At 33.5% G+C, this 19,971-nt stretch overlaps 1 protein-coding gene across 1 annotated transcript in view; it reads left to right on the top strand.

Annotated features, from left to right (window-relative positions):
- The window catches only part of LOC115441156 (capon-like protein), a 29,890-nt gene that overhangs the window by 5,312 nt on the left and 4,607 nt on the right, over window positions 1-19,971 (top strand). Inside the window, exons 2-5 of the mRNA XM_030165804.2 lie at window positions 6,415-6,571; window positions 13,799-13,956; window positions 18,277-18,516; window positions 19,397-19,531. Of these exons, the coding sequence (XP_030021664.1) occupies window positions 6,415-6,571; window positions 13,799-13,956; window positions 18,277-18,516; window positions 19,397-19,531 (690 nt within the window). The remainder of the gene's footprint in view (window positions 1-6,414; window positions 6,572-13,798; window positions 13,957-18,276; window positions 18,517-19,396; window positions 19,532-19,971) is intronic.

Genomic DNA, 19,971 nt, shown 5'->3' on the forward strand with positions numbered 1-19,971 from the left:
TGTATATGGTTGACTCCCGTTCAAAATTATGACATATAATAATTATAGTATATGACGAAATAAATTATATTCTATATATACGTGTCAAGTGGCAATGACGCACAATATTACTATTGCGGTAGTGGTAAATTATGTTGCGTAAAATTTTACAAAATCCCCATCACTACGTATTTTATTTTATTATTACAATTGTATCAACTTTAATATTCTCGAAGATTTGAGTAGATATTATCATATTTTGATAATTGAATAGTTAAGATAAGAGGCATAAACCGTTGATTAACTTAAAGGTATACTTTTGATCGGAAAAATGTAATATAGGACTTAAGTTTCGGGATAAGTTTCCTACGCAGTAGTAGTCAGGAACAAAACTAGTTTGACTCACTGTTAAAAGGCATTGCGAATCGATTTTTGTGTTAATTTTATTTAATTTGGTTCACACAATATTATATAAACAAATAAGCAATATAAGAAAATGTTCATATCATTAAAATAATGGTCGGAATGTTACGCGTAATGTGAATTCGAGGCAGTAATTTTCTGTTAATGTGCAAAAACTGGAAATCAAGATGGAAAGTAGGCGATTACAACTCAAATTTTACGGGCGTGCTATTTTTCAACGGATCGTAATATAGATATAATGATATCAAAGACACCGTAAAAACTGTCACTGTATGGGCTCGAAATACATAAAGTTATTGCAGTGTTAGCAAGTCGGCAGTCATATTAATTTTACCCAATAATTAATTTTTAAAGTTAGTGTGTCCTTAGAAAATAAATTTGTTTATTATCAAAGACGATCTATCATTTATTCATCAATAAAAGATATCCCATAGAGAAACATTTATTCCAGAGTAGTTTCTGTCTGATAAATCAATTTTAAATATTACTCAATTGAGTTGATGGGAGTATCTCCATAACTAGACATGATTTGTTACAACAAAAAATATTTTCAAATATTATTTCATTGGATAGTTGTATATTATATCTTTGTTGCTATAATAGTCGCTGGATGCGGGCCATTTCCAGAAGGTTTATCTGGAAATCTTGGGAACGCCCATATTTAGCGGTAGACATACTGCAGCTAATAATAATGATGATTCATTGTAAAAAACTACATCATAAAAATATTTTGAATCCACAATTGAACTTATCTTTTCAAAATTATTTTTTATTAAATTATACTGAATATTTTGATTAATAATAATAATGTACTGTCTACCATACCACTCCTGTATAATGTGCCCACTACTGAGCACGTGCCCCTTCCATTATTAAGAAGGTTTTACCTTTTAGCTGGCCTAGTATGGTTTGACAAAAATCACACACCCTCGAAATTCTTATAGAGAATTTTCGGGTATGTATGGTTCCTCACGATATTTTCCGTCACTGTAGACAATAATTGATAAACAATATACATTATACACCTAAGTTCAGTAACAGGTTCTATAAACTCAATTCCTATACATAATACGATGTTCATTGGTGCTAAATAGTTGGCATACATGATGTGAGCGAAGCCACAACACAAGCAGTGTGATTTGAGACCCAGTTAAACCTGGTGGCCAACCGCAAAATCAAGATTCAATGCACTATCTACGTACTGCAAATAGATCCAATCATTATAATCGACATCACTTGCTGTAGAAAGTAATGCTTTGTGCAAAGTGAAAGACCATAGGATAGCATAGGATTAGTTAACCTTTTAAATGTTACTCATATTATGTAAAAAAAACATAGTCATTATTACCCACTTTCATAGTAATTGTAATTTCACTGCTGTCTATGTCTATGGTCATGCAGGGATTAGGCCTATGGGTTCTACCCTAGCCCCGATAGTGTGACAAAAAGAAATCAATATGAAAGATCCTTTACCCAAGCCCCCAATTTTGCGCTGAAATAATCTTAACTTTGACAGGATCCTAGCCACACTGGTTCAATTGGCACTCGGCCGGTTTTTTTTCAAAGCCCACGTTGACTGTCAATTGGAATATGTATTGTCGTATTAGTGTCAATTTATGAGAAAGCGCGAGCCGTGACACGCCGTGATGTCAGACATATCTCTTTCTGAAGTCCATGTGATGGCGGTACCTGGCGGAGATCCAAGAAGCGATGAACTGGTAGATGTCCATACGATGTGACGTACACAGTACATGAATCTGATGACCTGGAATTTGTTAAATAATGGAAATCACTTTCATATGGGCGAATGATTATGATCATTTCCTTAATTTATAGTGCATTATTTTATTATTATTTTCTGAAGTTATTAGATCGATAGAGATTAATAAGGTTTTCCTTATTTATGCGAATAAAAAAGTTTTGATTAAAAATTCTCATCAAGGGATAAAAGATTCCTAGCTGGGCGAAATTTTCCTTGAGCTTCATTTCATTTAACGTCAAGTGCAGTCGAGTCACTTTTCCGTGCTAAAATGATAACGTAGGTATTTTTCTGAAAGGACCTAATTTGTTACATATGGCACAAATATTTACGGTACAAATCTCGGTAGATTCTCCGTTTCAACTTTTCTTTATCATTATATTCAATTTGAGATGAAACTATGGAAGATATTATGATTAACTTATTAAAAAATCTTTTTACATTTAATCCAAAGCGATAGTTTCTTTTAAGAAAAAAAAAAACAATTCAAACGAACCGTCTCTATCCAACTTATGAAATAATTTTCAGGTTTTCTTACTAGAAGATTACAAAATGCGTTTTATCAAGAGATGTAGTAGATAGTGGCCATAGCGGCCCACGGAATAGTGTCACGAATAGTATATGTAGATCCGGTTCCAATAAGCCGGCATAATTGTATCGACTGGTGAAGGGTAATCACCTCTCGCCAGTCGACCGTCTATTAGACCCCACTTCACTTACCATCAGGTGCAGTGGAAGCACTACCGTGCACTTATTAAAAAAGATATATGAAACTTGGTTACTAGTAGCCCATTACTCGGGCTTTTTACTCTACATTAGTTTGTTTTTGGTCGCAGAAAGTACTATATATAGCCGTACATTGGAATGAAATTAAAAATACATCTATTTAAGTAGGTTACAAAAATACCACAATAGTGATAAATGTCGCTATGTTTAATTCTCGCATTCGAACCGCGTGGAGCACTGAAACTATGAGATGTAGATGAATCAAATTGATTCCTCTTGTTTTATAAAATTCTTATTTCAACTAGTTATCGTCATATTTATTTTCATGCGAGCACCAGATACGAAATGAATCATGATATATATCGAGTCATTTATTAAATATTTGCATAAGTAGTGGAAATCGAACCTAGCACGTGAACCTGTTCACTCGTCACTGTTTCTGAGTCAACAAATAGGTCATTTAAATGTATGAAATTATACATACTATTACTACTGTCTTGGTGGCGTAGTTTAATTCCGTCCCATGATATGATAGGGGACGAGTTCACCGCCATATCGGGCACAAATTCCCGGGATGATACTGAGTAGAAAAACCAAATATCTCTTAGCCCGACCCGGGGATCAAACCCAAGACCTCTGCAATACAACCAATACAACTACGAAACCGAGGCAGTTCATATAAAATATTTTTTTAATTAAACTACGTTAGTTTGCACGTTGCAGTGTAACTACTGTAATCAACATTTCGCAGGCAAATTAATACACGCGTTATACATATAGAAATTTCGGTGTACAGTTTAATAGCTTTTGCATAGATATTGTTAATGAATATTCATGTTACAGAGAATGTTTATTATGGTGATGGTTTGAAAAATCTTGATAAAAACTTACTTTGATAAATACTAGGATAAATGTAAAGTAACGTAAGAGCGAAACAAAAATAATATAGGTTAAGGTTTGTACAATTGTAAAATGTGGGTAGATATTGTAACTTTGATTTTCCGGACGACAACCACCTCAGTCACCGCCCCATCCCCCAAAAATTATAATATATATAACCGCGATCAAATCCGCAAATAGTTTTATTTCAATGTCTAACATTCGCGCGAACATAAGAAATAATGATTATAGCTTTAATTATTATAAGAATTTGATCGTAATTAATACTTCGCTTCCTATAAACTCAACAAATTATAAATGCACTAATTCAGCTTTTGCCTAATCTTTAGGTATAAAATCATGTACTTAGTTTATAATTCTGTAGTAATATGACAACAAAAAATTCATAACATTGTTTCATCAAAAAATCGAAAAGCCAAAAGCACGACTTAAGCTGGTCGCGTACTAAAGGATCTGAGGGTTTTAAACAAGCGCTCGGCCTGAATAATCTTTTTCGATCTGTTACGCGGCATGAATGAAAGGAACGTTAATTAAACATATGTTATATCTCACGCCTGCGCCCGTTCCCTTTTATTTCGCTGTCATAATGTTCGTACTACCTCTTTTATTACCATTGTATTTTTAACCGTGAATTATTTCACATAGTGTATATTTTTAATTATTCATAATTAAAGGACTTTAGTTTGTGTTATAACCATCGCTTGAAGTGTTATAAGGCGTTGCGCACACGCTGTAATGTATTGCTGTGATTTGAGCAACAGTCATCACTATGAATCTGATAGTTACTAAAGTTGCTTAAATAAGTTTTCAAGCAACGTCTGCAACGTCTTTAGTAGCGTATTTTCAGTTCCTGAATCTTTTCTGAAACAGGTTACTAAGCATGATTTTAGTAGGTAACTAGTATGTCTACAGTAGTTGCTTTACAGCTGATTACCGGTATAGTAAATATTTAAAGTAAGTCTGTGAAGTTAAAAAATACCTTTTGTCGTTTATAATTCACCTCTGGCTTTGCTATGGATAGAAGCTGTAAATATATTGCCGACTCCTCCTTATCCTTCTATTGGATAAATTTGGATGCGGGTTGAGAATAATTAGTACTCCCCGAGACTCGCTGAGCTTCATCGCTTGATATCATAAAATGCGTGCCACTGCCGATCCTGGCTTACAGATGTTGCAGTGGTCAGTGGATGTAATAATAATACCAGCCCTGTATCATATAATGTTCCATTGCTGGGCTCGGGCCTCCTCTTCTCCTGAGAGGGATAAGGCCTTAGTCCACCACACTGGCCAATTACGATTTGACATACCCTCACATGCCCTCCAATTCTTATAAACAAAATTCGCAGGCATGTGACGATGTTTCACTTCACCACAAAAACAAGCGATCATTTACAAGGAATACACATATAAGTAAATTTAGGCTATTGAGTTTTTCTTTGTGGGTGGGAGCGGAATAGTCCCGTAATTCTACATGTACACTAGTATGAACTCGAATGGAACTCCGCATCGCTGCAAGTTTTATTCAAGAATTATTTAAACCGAACGTTATTAATTGTGACGATTATATTTACAACAACCGCTACTTCAGTGTAACTTTTTAGTTTGGGCAATAATTACCTCAGATATTCCTTCCCCTCATATACCTCCTATACAACCTGGATCTAGAAAATATTTAGATAAAGTGATTACGTGCCGAGTATTTACCAATGTTAACAATGTTAAGCAACTCAAATGTCAAGTTGCGTAGCCTTTTACTTCATGGCGTACTGTAATCATGACAATTAACATTCCAAAACGCATCGACGACAATGAAATATATTTCAATTTGACAATTAAAACCAATATAAATTGGACTGGTTATTTAGTTTATATACATATTTATGTACGGATTTGGAAATTGTAATGATACGACTAGTAATACGACATTTTCCAATAGTTTAACTCATAGTTACAACTCAAAAAATGATTTTATATTAAAATACTAGCTTACCCGACAGACAGATCCTGTCAACTATGAATTTGCAGCGCGCATTCTGTCAATCGCTAAAATTAACTTTTCTTAAATTTTCTAACGTTCCGCTCAACTTCCTTATTTTTTTTCTTTCATAAGATCCTTCTCCTGACAATAACAAATACAACAACAACAAAAAATTTGTGAAATCGGTCCTGTCCTTCACGCGTGATGGCGTGACCAAAGGAAATTGGAATTAATTTATATGTATGTAATAATATATATATATATCTATCCTTGACCTCTATATTATTATTGTATAAAGTTGATTTTGATGAAATAATAAAATTTGAACGGCCTGAAGATAGTTTGACACATATATAGTTCAGAATGTTGAATTTCAAGAGCAATGAACGAACGTTTCCGATCATTTACCTTCATATTGAATATTATAAATACAATACCATATTACTATCACTATAAATGTTTTATAACACCACGATGCAATTCAATATATAAAATAATTTCTTGATGCATATCGTCGACCGTAATTATTTACTATTTTAGGGCATTCGTTTAATCATCAGCCACATAAAATCCACTGCTGAACCTATATTCAGTTCGGGAAAATAATAACATATTTTTCATAACGTAATATAATTTATTTTGTCTACAGAGCCAAGCCATGAGGATTGTGCGCACCGTTGGTCAAGCATTTGAGGTTTGCCACAAAATGCAAACAAACACTCCTGATCAGCCCGCTCCTTCCACATCCTCAGCCGTAGACGACATCGTGCACGTGGACCGCGCCAGCGACATCCCACCCTCCAAAGGTTTGAGGCCGTCCCGACACCGGAACGCTAACTACTTAATCGCATTCTAAAAGTTCTCTATAAAAAATAATTTATAAAACACTTTATTCTTTTAAAAAATGTATTTATCCAATTGCGAAGTGCTGTATTGTGAGTCCAAAATACGTTGAGGAGCCATCGACAGCCATCAAACCGCTTGAACAATCAAACAATTGCCTGTTTATTCAGAGTTTCAAGCGGTTTAAACAGTTCTCAACACACGTGCTGATACTGTTTCTACAAGCTTGACCGGATTATTCCCGGCATATTGCAAGGTTCTCCCTGTGCAATTTAATTATAGGCTGCAGTTAGAATTACATGTCAATTATCCGTGTTTGTTAATTAAGAGTGTTAACCGCCGGCGACAGAGCACTGCGAAATTAAATCTGAGATCAGTTTGTTTGCTCTGCGAATGTGGTATTTTAGCTGAATACTGTGATTTATTTTGTTTGCAAAGTGTTTACATCAGTATATCTTATGATTGCAGACGGACTACGCAGGTTGATTTCCTGGAAAGTTGAACTAATTAGAGTGTACCTGTTACCACTTATATACTGGTATTACAAATTTCTAAAAACAAACTGACAAGGCCAGACTTTCCTTGAGTATGTCGCTACCGAGTGGAGTGAAATAAAAACTGCAATGAGGACTGTTGATTAAATAAGATGTCGTTCATATATGTATCTATACAAATAGGCGCGGGTGCCCCAACTAACCATATTCATCTTATACCGCCTGTAATGTATAATTCGGATATTTTATTTTTAATCTTTATTTAAGGAGCTTGGTCGTAATTTCACGATTATGTCGCTCCGTACGTCCACTTTCACCCGTGCCTACTAATTTTTCATGACATTAAAATATTTTTTTAATAATATAAAGTCTGAGCCCCTTTTGATATAGGAACCGACAAAACGCTATTTATGCTGCCCACATTAAAGCTCAAAGTATGAGGCCCACTCCGCACACACTCCAACAATTTGGATATCTTACAGTATTCAAAATTTCATCTTTATTCTCTTAGAAATATAGTCCTTTAATTTATAGCACTCGTTGGGAAAAATTGTAAACGTGATTAAAAACAAGGAAATTAATTATACATTTAGAATTGATGCTTTAGAGCCCGTTCAGTTACCAGAATAATATTGAAAATGCTTCAATCAACCATTTTACTTTTCATAACATGTTTTACTTTTGAAAAAAAATTACGAATAAGGAACCGGAATAAATATCTTCTAGATATCAATGTTTTATTTTATTAACATAATCGTTTTATGAGTTATATTAAATTAATATATCGACTATAATATGCTATCACATCTCTGCTAAATAAATAAAAATTTGAACTACATTGACGTTATTATTATCAGACTGGGTTTCGTATGTTTGATGTTTAACTTCGTCTTTAGGTACTCGAACTGAAAGATCACATAGTACCACGTCGACACTCACAAACGATAATCGCCTTACATCGTCAGCAAACGAGCCAAAATGAAGCTGTCTCAGTCTCATTTCACACTGGACGAACGCTCTGATCATCGAGCGGAAACTCATAAATTATACAAGTGGTTTGTGCCAACTGGGTATTACACGTTGTATTTATGATTATAATCGCCTGATGGTCAAGGATTTTAGTGGATAATGTTAAATAGAAAATTAAATGTGGCAATCGCAGGTGGCAAACTATCGGATCAAATAACAGTACTCCGCCCTCTACGGGACTCATCAGCAATATCAAAACTTTCATGTTACTAAAAAAAGTTGATTAAAAACGTTGTCATCATTCAATTTATTATCAGCAAAGGGCATTCGTTTTTTTAGTCGTCCTCGTCGAACAAAGGAAAACAAACTGTTACCACATCTTGCGTGGCACGTTTCACCTTTTTTCAGTTTTTGTGGGCGATTTATAATTAGAGTTTACGTATTTTTTATGACATATAACACGGCGTGTCTGTACCGGCTGGATCAATGAGCGCGTAATAATAAACGGTATTAACATTTATAGTTTTGACAATGATCACCTTGATAAATATTTGTTTTATTTGTTTTATATATAATTTAGTTTTTAGTATCAGTGTTTTGTCTAGACTACAAGAAACATTTTAGAGCTTCTGTTTAACCTATCCAGTTCATTAACAAGTATATCGGCATCGATACCTATTCGGAGATTTCAAAATTAGGATTTCAGGAACCAAAATATTATAGTTAAATAATTATAACATCGTAAACATAGTTTGCTTTTTATGATTAATTAATGCATCTGGCGAGACGTCATGGATAATTTAGTAAAACATAAATAATATGCCACGTATCCGGCTTTCCGGCCTACATTTCACGATACCGAATAGTCGTAATCTTCGGACAGTACTGTAAGTACATTATACAGGGCCATTCTGACATTATGTTACTAAATATATTTTAACATCGAATCATAGATCATGGTACAGTCGCGTCTCTAAACAACAGAACAAAATAAAACTATACCTACAGGGCTAGTGATGTGATGTGTTGTTTATTTTTTTGATAATAATGTCTTTTGATAAATTTATTGATTTTCGGGACATTTAATGTCCCAATCAGTCGCAAATCGGGACGCGTCTCCAGAACTCTGATAACCGGGATATTCCGCGCACATCGAGACACCTGGTAACACTACGTCAGAACATACTCTGTCTGATTTGACTGCTTTATTTTACTGATCTGCTTCATTAATTCTGTTTTACTTAATTTCTTTTTCTGTTTTTCTAGTTCTGTTTCTGGTTTAGTGTTTATATTTAATTATAAACTATATATAATATCTGTGAATTCATTAATCTTACATGGAAAGCTTACAGTCTGACATAAAGAGATTAAGCTACAATATACGGCAGGAGTACAATATTATGTGATTTGTGGTATACGAGGTTCCAAAAATCCAGTCAACTGTGTTGATGTATAAATGCAATTTAGGAAAACAGAGTAAAAGAAAATAAGACAGAGCAAACGTTGTTGTTTAGGAATGTAATATAATAATATAATATAACATACATATCTTCTGGGGTTCCAGATACCCTCACTGATCTGGTTTGGAGCATGATAAAAAACTATTCTGTCTGTACTTGGACTCTGGATAAATTGAAAAGCACTGGCTTATTAATTGAAATGTTTGGTATTCTTATATAGCACTTACGCAATGGCTCTGAACAATTGATGCTCTCTAAGCATACCAATAAGGTACAATATGTGAGCAATATTTCTGCGAATGAATAAGGGTACAATATGGTGACTCTGAAATGGTATACTGGATTGTGTTGCCGTACTAGTTGTAACACTAAGCTTGGTTGGTTAACCCTTCGCCTCAAATTTTTGATAAACAGTGGGAATGGTAATCTGAGATTGCAAAAACATTTGTATTTGTCTTTGAGTATTCTTGCAATTTTGAAGTGTACCATGGTGGTGGTGGTGGTTTATTGTTGGTAATAACATTATGAACAAAAAAAAAGTAAAATATTAGATAAAACCTTACGACTGACATTTATTATACTGCTTATGATAAGTTATTTTCTGTTAACCTGTTGAGTTGTAGAAATATTTTAACCGTGGTTTTATCGAGCAGACATGCACAAGGAATTCATGTCATGATGATACTTCAGAGATGGATGTCTTCTGATTTTAGTGGATCATTAGAAGCTGATGTTTTAATCAAATAGTTAAAAAAAAGTATGTTTAGAGTTCAGTTATTGTCATTTTGTATATATGTAATTATATGGCGAGAAATTACAAGTAGTGTTATAATAATAAAAAAAGTTGAAACATATTCGGTAGAAGTAGCGACGGATGTGTGCTTCAGTATCGATACTATTTACGGAGCCCAATTTACGGAATGTAAAATTGACATTACCGAAAATTATGTACAAATCCTGGTTCCGATGAGTTGTCAACATTGTGTAATGCATATGAAAATTGCTGTAGTTGTTTTTATTCCATGTTGGCCATGTTCTCTCTAAGCGGAACATACACGTGTAGCTAACGCTGTACTTGAGTAGTGTAATTGTAAATCACATGTCTCCACATCGGCTTCGATCGCCAGTGACAGTTTTTTATCAACACTGGGGTTACGGTTAAGTCTGCTGGTTCTCTTAGTTGAATCTGGTCCAGTGTCTTGGTTATGCCTGCGATATAGAACCACTTTAGCGAGGACTTTATAGATATTTGACATCAAGTTGTAGATCTATAGTTATTTATTCAAACTGTTAAGATTTATAGTCTTCTTAGTGTTTCTTATATTTTAAATAATATCCCATTTAGGAAGTGTCTTGACACGCGTGGCTTAACTGATTATTCGACTCATAGTTACGGGGTAGGCTGCGCTTTCAATTGGTTTTCTGTTATAACAAACGAAAGTTTTGAAGATCCCGAGATCTCTGTCGTATTTTTAGTTGTTTCGTCCGATTTGATCTTGAATGTTGCTATGCTCTCTGGAGTCCGTCATTCATCGAACATATTCAGAGATTGGTATGAGAGCCCAGAACTGCTTCTGGACAGAAACTGCTTTCTGTATCATTTTTCACACGTGAATAACCACTGCCACAGTTTACAAAGCTACGAATCTAGACTTGCTCAATTTAAAATCAGTTTTCTTGAATAAAGACGCGAGATGGCAGATATCATTTTTTTTATTTTACAAAAGTGGGTTAACGTTGACATTGATAACTCTGTTTTGTTAATGAAACTTAATTTTGCTGATTCTCGTTCTGGCAACCGTCTCCATAACAGAGTGACTTTCAACTTGCCAACACGGCGAATCAATTATAGTCATCACTTGCCTTTGTGGCGAATGTATCAGTCCACAATAATATGCTTCAAGAAATTTGTATTTTAGCGGTAAAGTACCTCAGATTAAGAAACTTGGAATAATAAATTCTGTCCCTAATTTGTGACTTCAACTAATTCGTTATTACTAATTCAAACACAATGTGACTTGTTTCCTAATTTACTTTTATTGCATGTAGAGTTCACTTCTAGAAAGTCGTGCACCCAGTTCTGTTGCTAATGTATCCGTTCTTAATTTGGAGTCTGTACATCTTATGTTATCGATTAGGTTAGAAGAGCTAGTAATAAAAAAAAAAATGTTCTTTTCAATCTTCTTGTGTAGTCGTATAATAGTAATTGTTGTCCACTGACTTCAAAATAATTTATTCTTAAGACCTCAGTCAATAACTATGTGAGTGTAGGTGTTAATAATGTCTCTGTTCTCGATGAGAAGTTCATTGCTGATGTTCTCTGCACCTGGAGTTTTATTTGACTACTTTTATTTTTCAGAGATTGTCTCCGGTACCGGTTCTTTAATGGTCGGATCTGTTGTTTCTGTAGTATTTCTGCATGTGTATAATTCTTGGATGCATTTAGTAGCTTTGATAGAGACTCTCGTATTGTGGTTTCTATTATGCCGTTTTTATTCTTTATGCTGGGGATCTAATCTCTTTTCGCTGTCTGTATTTTCCCGTCTTTTTTCTTATCCCGCTTATCGTCTCAAGAGTAACACTTTACAAAAAAATGTCGAACCGTAGATGAATTAAATATTTGTAAGTTTAGAACAAAATAAATATCAATAAAAAGTAATTTTAATATTACACGCCCTAGTGCTACTAGTATTACTCTAGAGATTTCATCGAAGGGGCAACATCACATTTTCAGCCAAAAATAAACTCGAGCACACGCCATATTCGTATTAATTCGATTTTGTGTGAAAATATTTTGTGTAAAATTAACCTGCATTATTTAAGCTATATCAAGTTGCTTAAAATGACTATTTTTGAATGAATATAGAACCATGGTATTTAAAACCGACCATAGTACATAATATATTAATTTTGAAAGAAGAATGAAGAGATCATTTTAAAATGTGTCTCCAAGGTTATAAATAATAATGCAACGTTAAAACAACAAGTGAAAATGAGAATTCCACGAATGTATAATCATTATAAGATTTGTATTTACGCGTATAATTAACATTATAGTGTTCTGGGGCATTATTTTAACGCAACCTTATTCAAATATATATTTACAAATACATTTTGTACGTGTACACCATTACAAAAAACGCTACTGAGGTATATGGTCAATTATAAAAAAATACGTGCTTATATTATTATGTACATACAATATAAAACTTACTTTCTACATTTTACATGTTTATTCGGTTTTTATATGACGTAAGTCTATTAACTCAGTCAAAATACACTGTGATGTATAAAAACAGATTACTTCATGTACTTACATATTACTAAAGTTTCTCAATAGGTATAATTGCTCGCTTTAGAGATTACATCAAAATGTCTAAATTAAGTTCAAATCCCTAAGAGCATACAAAAGGTGAAACGGCCTGTAATAAATAAAGATTTTCGCTACATAAATAATAGGAGGTGACATAAGTTTTAAGGTTCCATTAGTTAAATTAATATAAGCCAACTTCGGTACGTCAATGAATAAGCCGACTTGAAATATATTAGGCTTTATTACTATTTTTAGGCCGTTTTAATTTTTTTTTTATCAATACTATGTAATTCATTGATAAATCTTACTGTATCCTTAGCTTATATTACAATATAATTATTGTCGTTAATATACTGGTCTAGTTATAGGTGGTTTCGAAAAAACAAGAATCCCGGATTCGACCAACCAATACAACCCTCATCAGGTTATAATCTGTCTATCCGTCGGGGTCCCTTGGGTCCCACTACACGTCTTCTACTACGCAGTTGCCATTCTAAAACCCTTTTAAATTAACAAGGGGGTGGTGATATAAAAACGCATTGTAAAATATTTGTGAACACAAACGAAACCAAAAAATAAAAATTAATTTTTCACTTTTTTTAACATTTTTTTCTAATACGGACATGCCAGTCCCATCATTATTTAACATAGAAAATTATTGATATTACAAATAGTATTAAAGCAATATAATAAGCATCTTATTGGTTTGATTATTGTATACGTGTAGTCCGTCTGCAATTAAATGATTATGGAATATACTATTCACTCGAAAAGTTTAAAAAACATTTTGTATTGCTAATTCTAGTATGTAATGTGATTTTATTGCTCATTTATGCGACGTGATATACAATTCTATGTAAAACAATAAGTTTTAAACGATTCGAAGGTTATTAAACTAACAAAACCTGTTAGTAATATTGAATGGAGATGGTTATTGGGACCTGGTATTGGCAGAAGGTGCGTCAGATTGCGGTGCTTCGGAGTCCGCTGCCTCGACCTCCAAGGGGATTGTGGAGGAGGGAGCCGTCGGAGGGAGAGAGGAGCCAAAAAGACCCACCAATTTGGAACTACTGCCGCCCCCGCCAAGGAAGGAAGGAAAACGTTCTCCACAGGTAATAAAATACAGATAACATGTTTTTCTACAATTTACGTAGTTTAATGGACAATCTATTGTGCAATTATTTTAAATAAAAGATTATTTTATTGATTTGCATTAGATTATAAATCGCATATTTGGAAAAAGCATCCTTAATAAATCATTGTGGTATTGGTTAGTGTATAAAGATTATATTTTTATTACATACATTTCGTAATTCATTAAAATAATAATTAATAAATACAAAGCGATATATAACTCTAAAATCAAAAAATATTTAGATCAAACTCTCTTACATAAATACTTCAAATCGATCAAACAAAAAAGAATTGAATATCTAATTAAACACTTTTATCATATTAATTAATCAACTAAAATTTGCCAGCTTATTTATTATATAAGAACTGTTTTCATTATGGAATGTTCGACCTTACTACATAATATAATCATGAACAGTAGTCCGAACAAAACGGTTAAAAATAGTAACATTATTATCGAAACTGTAAATAGTAACCTCTCCTCAAGATAATCGCTCCACCGCATTGAATCCGAGAAGCGTTACAATAAATCAAACCATAATAATATCATCGGCTTGCGAATGTCTTCGATTCGTCGACGTGTGTTTTCGTCTATTGCAATGACGTGATTACTCGTCTAGTGAATTTATTATTATATACGATGGAAAAGTTGTTTTTAATGAAGAAAAACTGAAATTTTGGTAGACTCCACACTGGGCTACAGGCAGAGATTCAAGTCTATGGGAGGAAGGTGCCGCTTTTCATTAAACATACCATTTATCCGTTTGTCTAGTAAGACATAAAAAGGTTTTTTACGTAATATCTTTTGGTCTGCAAATTATAAAAAGCGCTAAGTATATATTCATATAAGTGTTTTATACCTATATACACCGTTTCGAAGGTACGTATCTACCTCGATGGAAAAAATTTAAGCCCTTGTCACAATGGAGTTCCTAATACGATATCATTTTCTACGTATATACTTTTGTTATAGTAATTAGTAATTACAACTAGAATATTATCTGAAACGTTATGAGAAATATATGATGAAATCTGGCCTTCTCTTATATATAGCTTAACCTATATTATCATCATCATTTCAGCCGAAAATCGTTCACTGCTGGATATAGGCCTCCCTTATTTAGCCTATATAAACGACAGAATTCAAACAAGAATGTAAATTACAATTCTAGCAGGTTATTTCATAGGCAATGACTACTTTATCAATCTCAATGAGAAATATAATACTTTCACATAGTACACTTTACATTTATTAATTATTTTGAGTTTAGTAAAATATTTATTTACTACAACGTTACGAGGAAATACTATTTATTTGTTACAGTAATATATCACAAAAAACGTCACATATCAAAAGATTGAAGATGGTAGTGTAGGCGCGGTTTAATATATTTTATGTTGCCATTAACAGTTAACATATTGCGAACTCTGAATGAACCCCTCCTAGCTGAATTTCGGACACGGACAATCATAACAGAGATCAGTTAGATACGCAGGAAATATTATAGTACACAAGTTTCTGTGCAATACACAGGTGAATTTACTTCACTCTCATAGTCCGGTGACACGGTAATCCGACAGCACCGGAAAGATATTAGGCGCAGGACCAAAGGCTTTACGTGCTTTCTAAAGCACGAGAGCATCACATCGCCAACTCCCTGCCTCCTAGCTGCAACGGAGTAAATTCAAGATGGAGAAACCCAGTCACAATTTTTTTTGGTCCGACCTGGGATTCTAATCCAGGACCTCAGCGCGCTAGTCGTATTCGTACCGCGTACACATTACAACTGCGCCACCGAGGCAGTTATGCGATCTCTACCACATATAGAAGATTCGTATACGTGTATCTATTTTAATTATGTTTGCACGGCTGCTAGCTATCACAAAAAAGATTTATTATACACCCTACCGCGTAAGCAAATTACGATCTGAACAGATTTTTGTGACATTAAACTGTGTATACCTACCTTGAAAGTTGATGTTATGTAATACGTTTATTATAAATAGGACTTCTATAAGCTTATATCTTTCAACAGGAACGGTGTAGGGGATATTTAATTAGGACTAAAGATGATCTATGTTTTGGAGAGAGTCATCAATATTTGAGATTATTGTTACTTGACGCACTTTTTATATGGTACATATTATTATTTTGATAAAATTGAATTTATGCCCGCGAACGTTAAAATTTTTAGTAAAATCATTTCAGACAAAACTCGTTTAACTAAAAGGCTTAAATGATGTTCCTAGTTGTTTTAAGATATAATTTACATGTTTATCGAAGCCGTCTTGGGTTCTGGTGAAAAAGACAGTACATAGGTGTATTTGACTAAAAAAACTGTTGGCTATTGACTATACTACATTATGCAGTGCATTTTTTATTTCTACCATAACTACTTTACATATTTACATAATCATAGATATTCTTTGTAACTTTAATAACACATTTTTGTAATTTTTTATGTATATAACAATAAAAGATTATGTTGCTATAAGTACATTTAAAAAGCCACATTTTTTCTGTGAAAGCAATGTATTTAATCAAATATTACACTAGATTTCTTAGAATTGTATTTTCGTTTGTTTGTAACACTAGTTGCTAGATGTTGGAATTCCCTTAATTAAATACATTTCATTGTCTCTTTTCATTGCATTCTGTGGAATAGCAGGCGAAAGGCAAGGTACGTAATTATATAATATGTTACAATTGTCATTCATTTAAGCTTATGCGGACACCTGTCAGTGTAGTTATTTTTTATCTCATAATTCATTTCTAGATAAGAAAAATATTAAAAAAACTAGCTGACCCGACGGACGTTGTCCCGTCTTAACTATAAATTTGACGCGCCCATTCTGTCAATCGTTAAAAGTTATTTCAAACAATTGACAGTTATATAAAATTAATATTTTCGTTAAGTTTTCTTAAATTTTCTAATTTTCCGCGCATTTTTTTGAATTTCATTCTTTCATAAGAACCTTACCTGACAATAACAAACACCACAAAAAAAAATAGTGACATCGTCCAGCCGTTCACGCGTGATGGCGTGACCAAGGGAAATAGGGATTCATTTTTATACATAGATTGTATGTATATACAGATTTCCACCGTTTAATGCTATTTACCTAAAATAAGCGCTTTGAAATAATTATTTCAAGTCACGCGGTCATAATAAAAATAATATATATATTAAAGCAGAATAATAAAGACAATTCTGCCAACAATGCGTACCTACTGTTACTGCCATAGGGTTCATATGTACAAATCAACAGGTTTCACTCATCAAACTGTAGGCGTATACGAATACAAATAAGTCTCCCGTAATATTAAATCAAACAGATTCTATTAACAACTACAAACGCAAAAATAAACTTCGGTGTACCGATGAAGACATTTCCTAGAAAAAAAACTTATTATTCACCGTACGATAGGCGTTCCTATGTATTTCGATTTCAAATTCATAATTGGATAGATGAAATCGATATGAATTAATAAATACCGTAAGCACATAACATTAACGTTATCTTTGCACTGCAGCTTCAAGTAAGTAAAGTATTTATTAAATACGCGCGGTTTTAATAGACATTATATATAAGAAAAAACTTAGGAAAGAATGGATACGATAATATTGATGTACGATAACTGTTGAATTGTTGACATAATATCATAAAAATCATTTTCAGTTCCAGTTTGTTGTGATGGACTGTATTGTTTTTACGTCAATTCTGCCCATGTCAAGTTTGAAAAGGAGAAGACAAAAAATAATTTCAATGAGACACATTACTTTAATGAAAGAAATGTTGAATTAATACAACTTTTCGTAGATGTTAAACTTTGCCATAGATGGAAAATGTAATCTAGTCAGAAGTAAAGTTAGTTAGTAGGTATTGTTGTTATGATTTCAAAAGACATTGCAGTCCATGTCCAATACTCAGAATTATATGTTAAACATAAATTAAACCTATCGCAAATTATTTAGGAAAAAAGAAACTATATAATAATAACCAAAGTTAGGCTTTTGATAGTATAAAAAGAATACATTATTTCAAATTTATTGTTCCTATGTCTACGCAATGACTCACAGCGTTCCAAATAGAAAATATTTACTACAAGAACATACGTTAATGTAATATTTACTTCATTCCATCGCCATCATCGCGTGCACGGATCGATAATAACGTTACCCTTTATTTCATTATTCATATTCACGTTTATAACCATTTGTTTAGGTGTTTTATCACGTTTATTATCTAATGTACCCTGTAATATATTCAATAAATAATAGATTAAACCTTCGCAGCGGACAATCGCTGCACCCAGTATTAATCTGCCCGAGCTGCCGGAATGCGTGACTAAAGTCGACCTAACTCCGGGAGTCGACACCGTTGGTGATACTACGCCGCTCAGTGCTCAACACCAGCTCCAACTCTTGAAAGAGCGCCTGGAGCAACAGGCGCAGCAAACGCGCGCTGCTGTTGCCCAGTTGCTGTTGCTGCGCGATCAACTTGCTGCTGAGCAGGCTGCTCGTTGCGAGGCTCAGGTAAAAGAATTTTTATTTATTTTGATGCCCTATACAAAACATAATGCGCTAACTAAATCTACAGATTACATAAATCACATAACAAGTCCCACATATATAGCCAGGCAGTGTTCTATTGTAGGAGGCAGTGTTCTATTGTATCAATATTGAACAAAAACCCATGTTGCATAAAATATACTTTAAAAAGAAAAACCATAAGTGCAGTGCCATCTACAAAAGGCTATTAGAACTATGTTTTCCATATGAGTCATATGTAAAACATAGTAAACATAGATTGTAGATGGAGAGGTCAAAAACTACTTTTTGACCTTTCCATCTACAATCTTCTGGAGTTCAGCTTGAAATGAGAGGTGATTAAAAATACCCTCGCTTGAATTCAAAATAATATAAGCAGTTAGTTATTTGTCGGGCTGTATAAGTTGAAGTTAGTTACCTTTGAACGTGTCGTATATTAAGCAATATTTGACTTGATCTAAATATGTATTAGTTGTTGTAACCTATATTTTTCACAGCTGTGTGGTGCTGTGGATACTTATACAATATATTTTTATATTCATTCCAATTTGTGATCTAAATAAAATTCTGAGAATATGTACTTTGACACATAGTGTATTAGATATGTATTGCTCCTGCTGATTTACATAAATAGTAACCCTGTCTCGCAGATAAAATTCTGCGATTTCGCGCTTCCTTATGGATCCCAAAGAAATTTTCTGAAATGCTGCAGTTAACCCAAAACCTTAAAAAGCGATGCAACCGGACAGACGCTATAAAATTCGAATATAAAACCATAAGTGCCCTCCATCCCCATTCGCACAAATATGATAATGCATCATATTATAAACACCATGCCATTCAAAACTTGTTCTTTGTGTTCCAGGCGCGTACTCACCAGCTGTTGGTTCACAACAAGGAGTTGCTTGAGCACATCGCTGCTTTGGTTTCACACTTGCAGGAGCGAGAGAAAGGATCCACCCGACCAATCAGCGCTCAGCAACTGACATTCTTGCCTCAGGTACGTACTCAGTTTATTTTTTTTTATTTTTGTAGCTTTCATTGCGATTAATTGAGCGAATGTGTTTTGCGTATGGGTATTAATCGACATGCGAATATTTATTAAATGACAGGTTAATAAAATATTTATGATTTTATTCTCTTATTATTAATAATCGAAAGAAATGGCTATAAACAGTAATACGGGTCCCTTTTATTGCTAGCGATGACATTCTTGTGGATAACGTTACAGAATTATGGTATGTGACTCATGAGTAATTAGTGCCATAATAAATATGCCTTAAGAAAACACATTCGCTTTTAATCATAATTACCCGTACATACGAGTACGTACGTAGACTATGTTAATTATTATGCTTCCTATTTATTGTGTGGTATTATAGAACATAATATTATTAAGATAGCATGATAAATATTGTCCGTAGTTCATATTAAATAAGC

This window comes from Manduca sexta, chromosome 27, assembly GCF_014839805.1.
Source record: "Manduca sexta isolate Smith_Timp_Sample1 chromosome 27, JHU_Msex_v1.0, whole genome shotgun sequence".
Lineage (NCBI taxonomy): Eukaryota > Metazoa > Arthropoda > Insecta > Lepidoptera > Sphingidae > Manduca > Manduca sexta.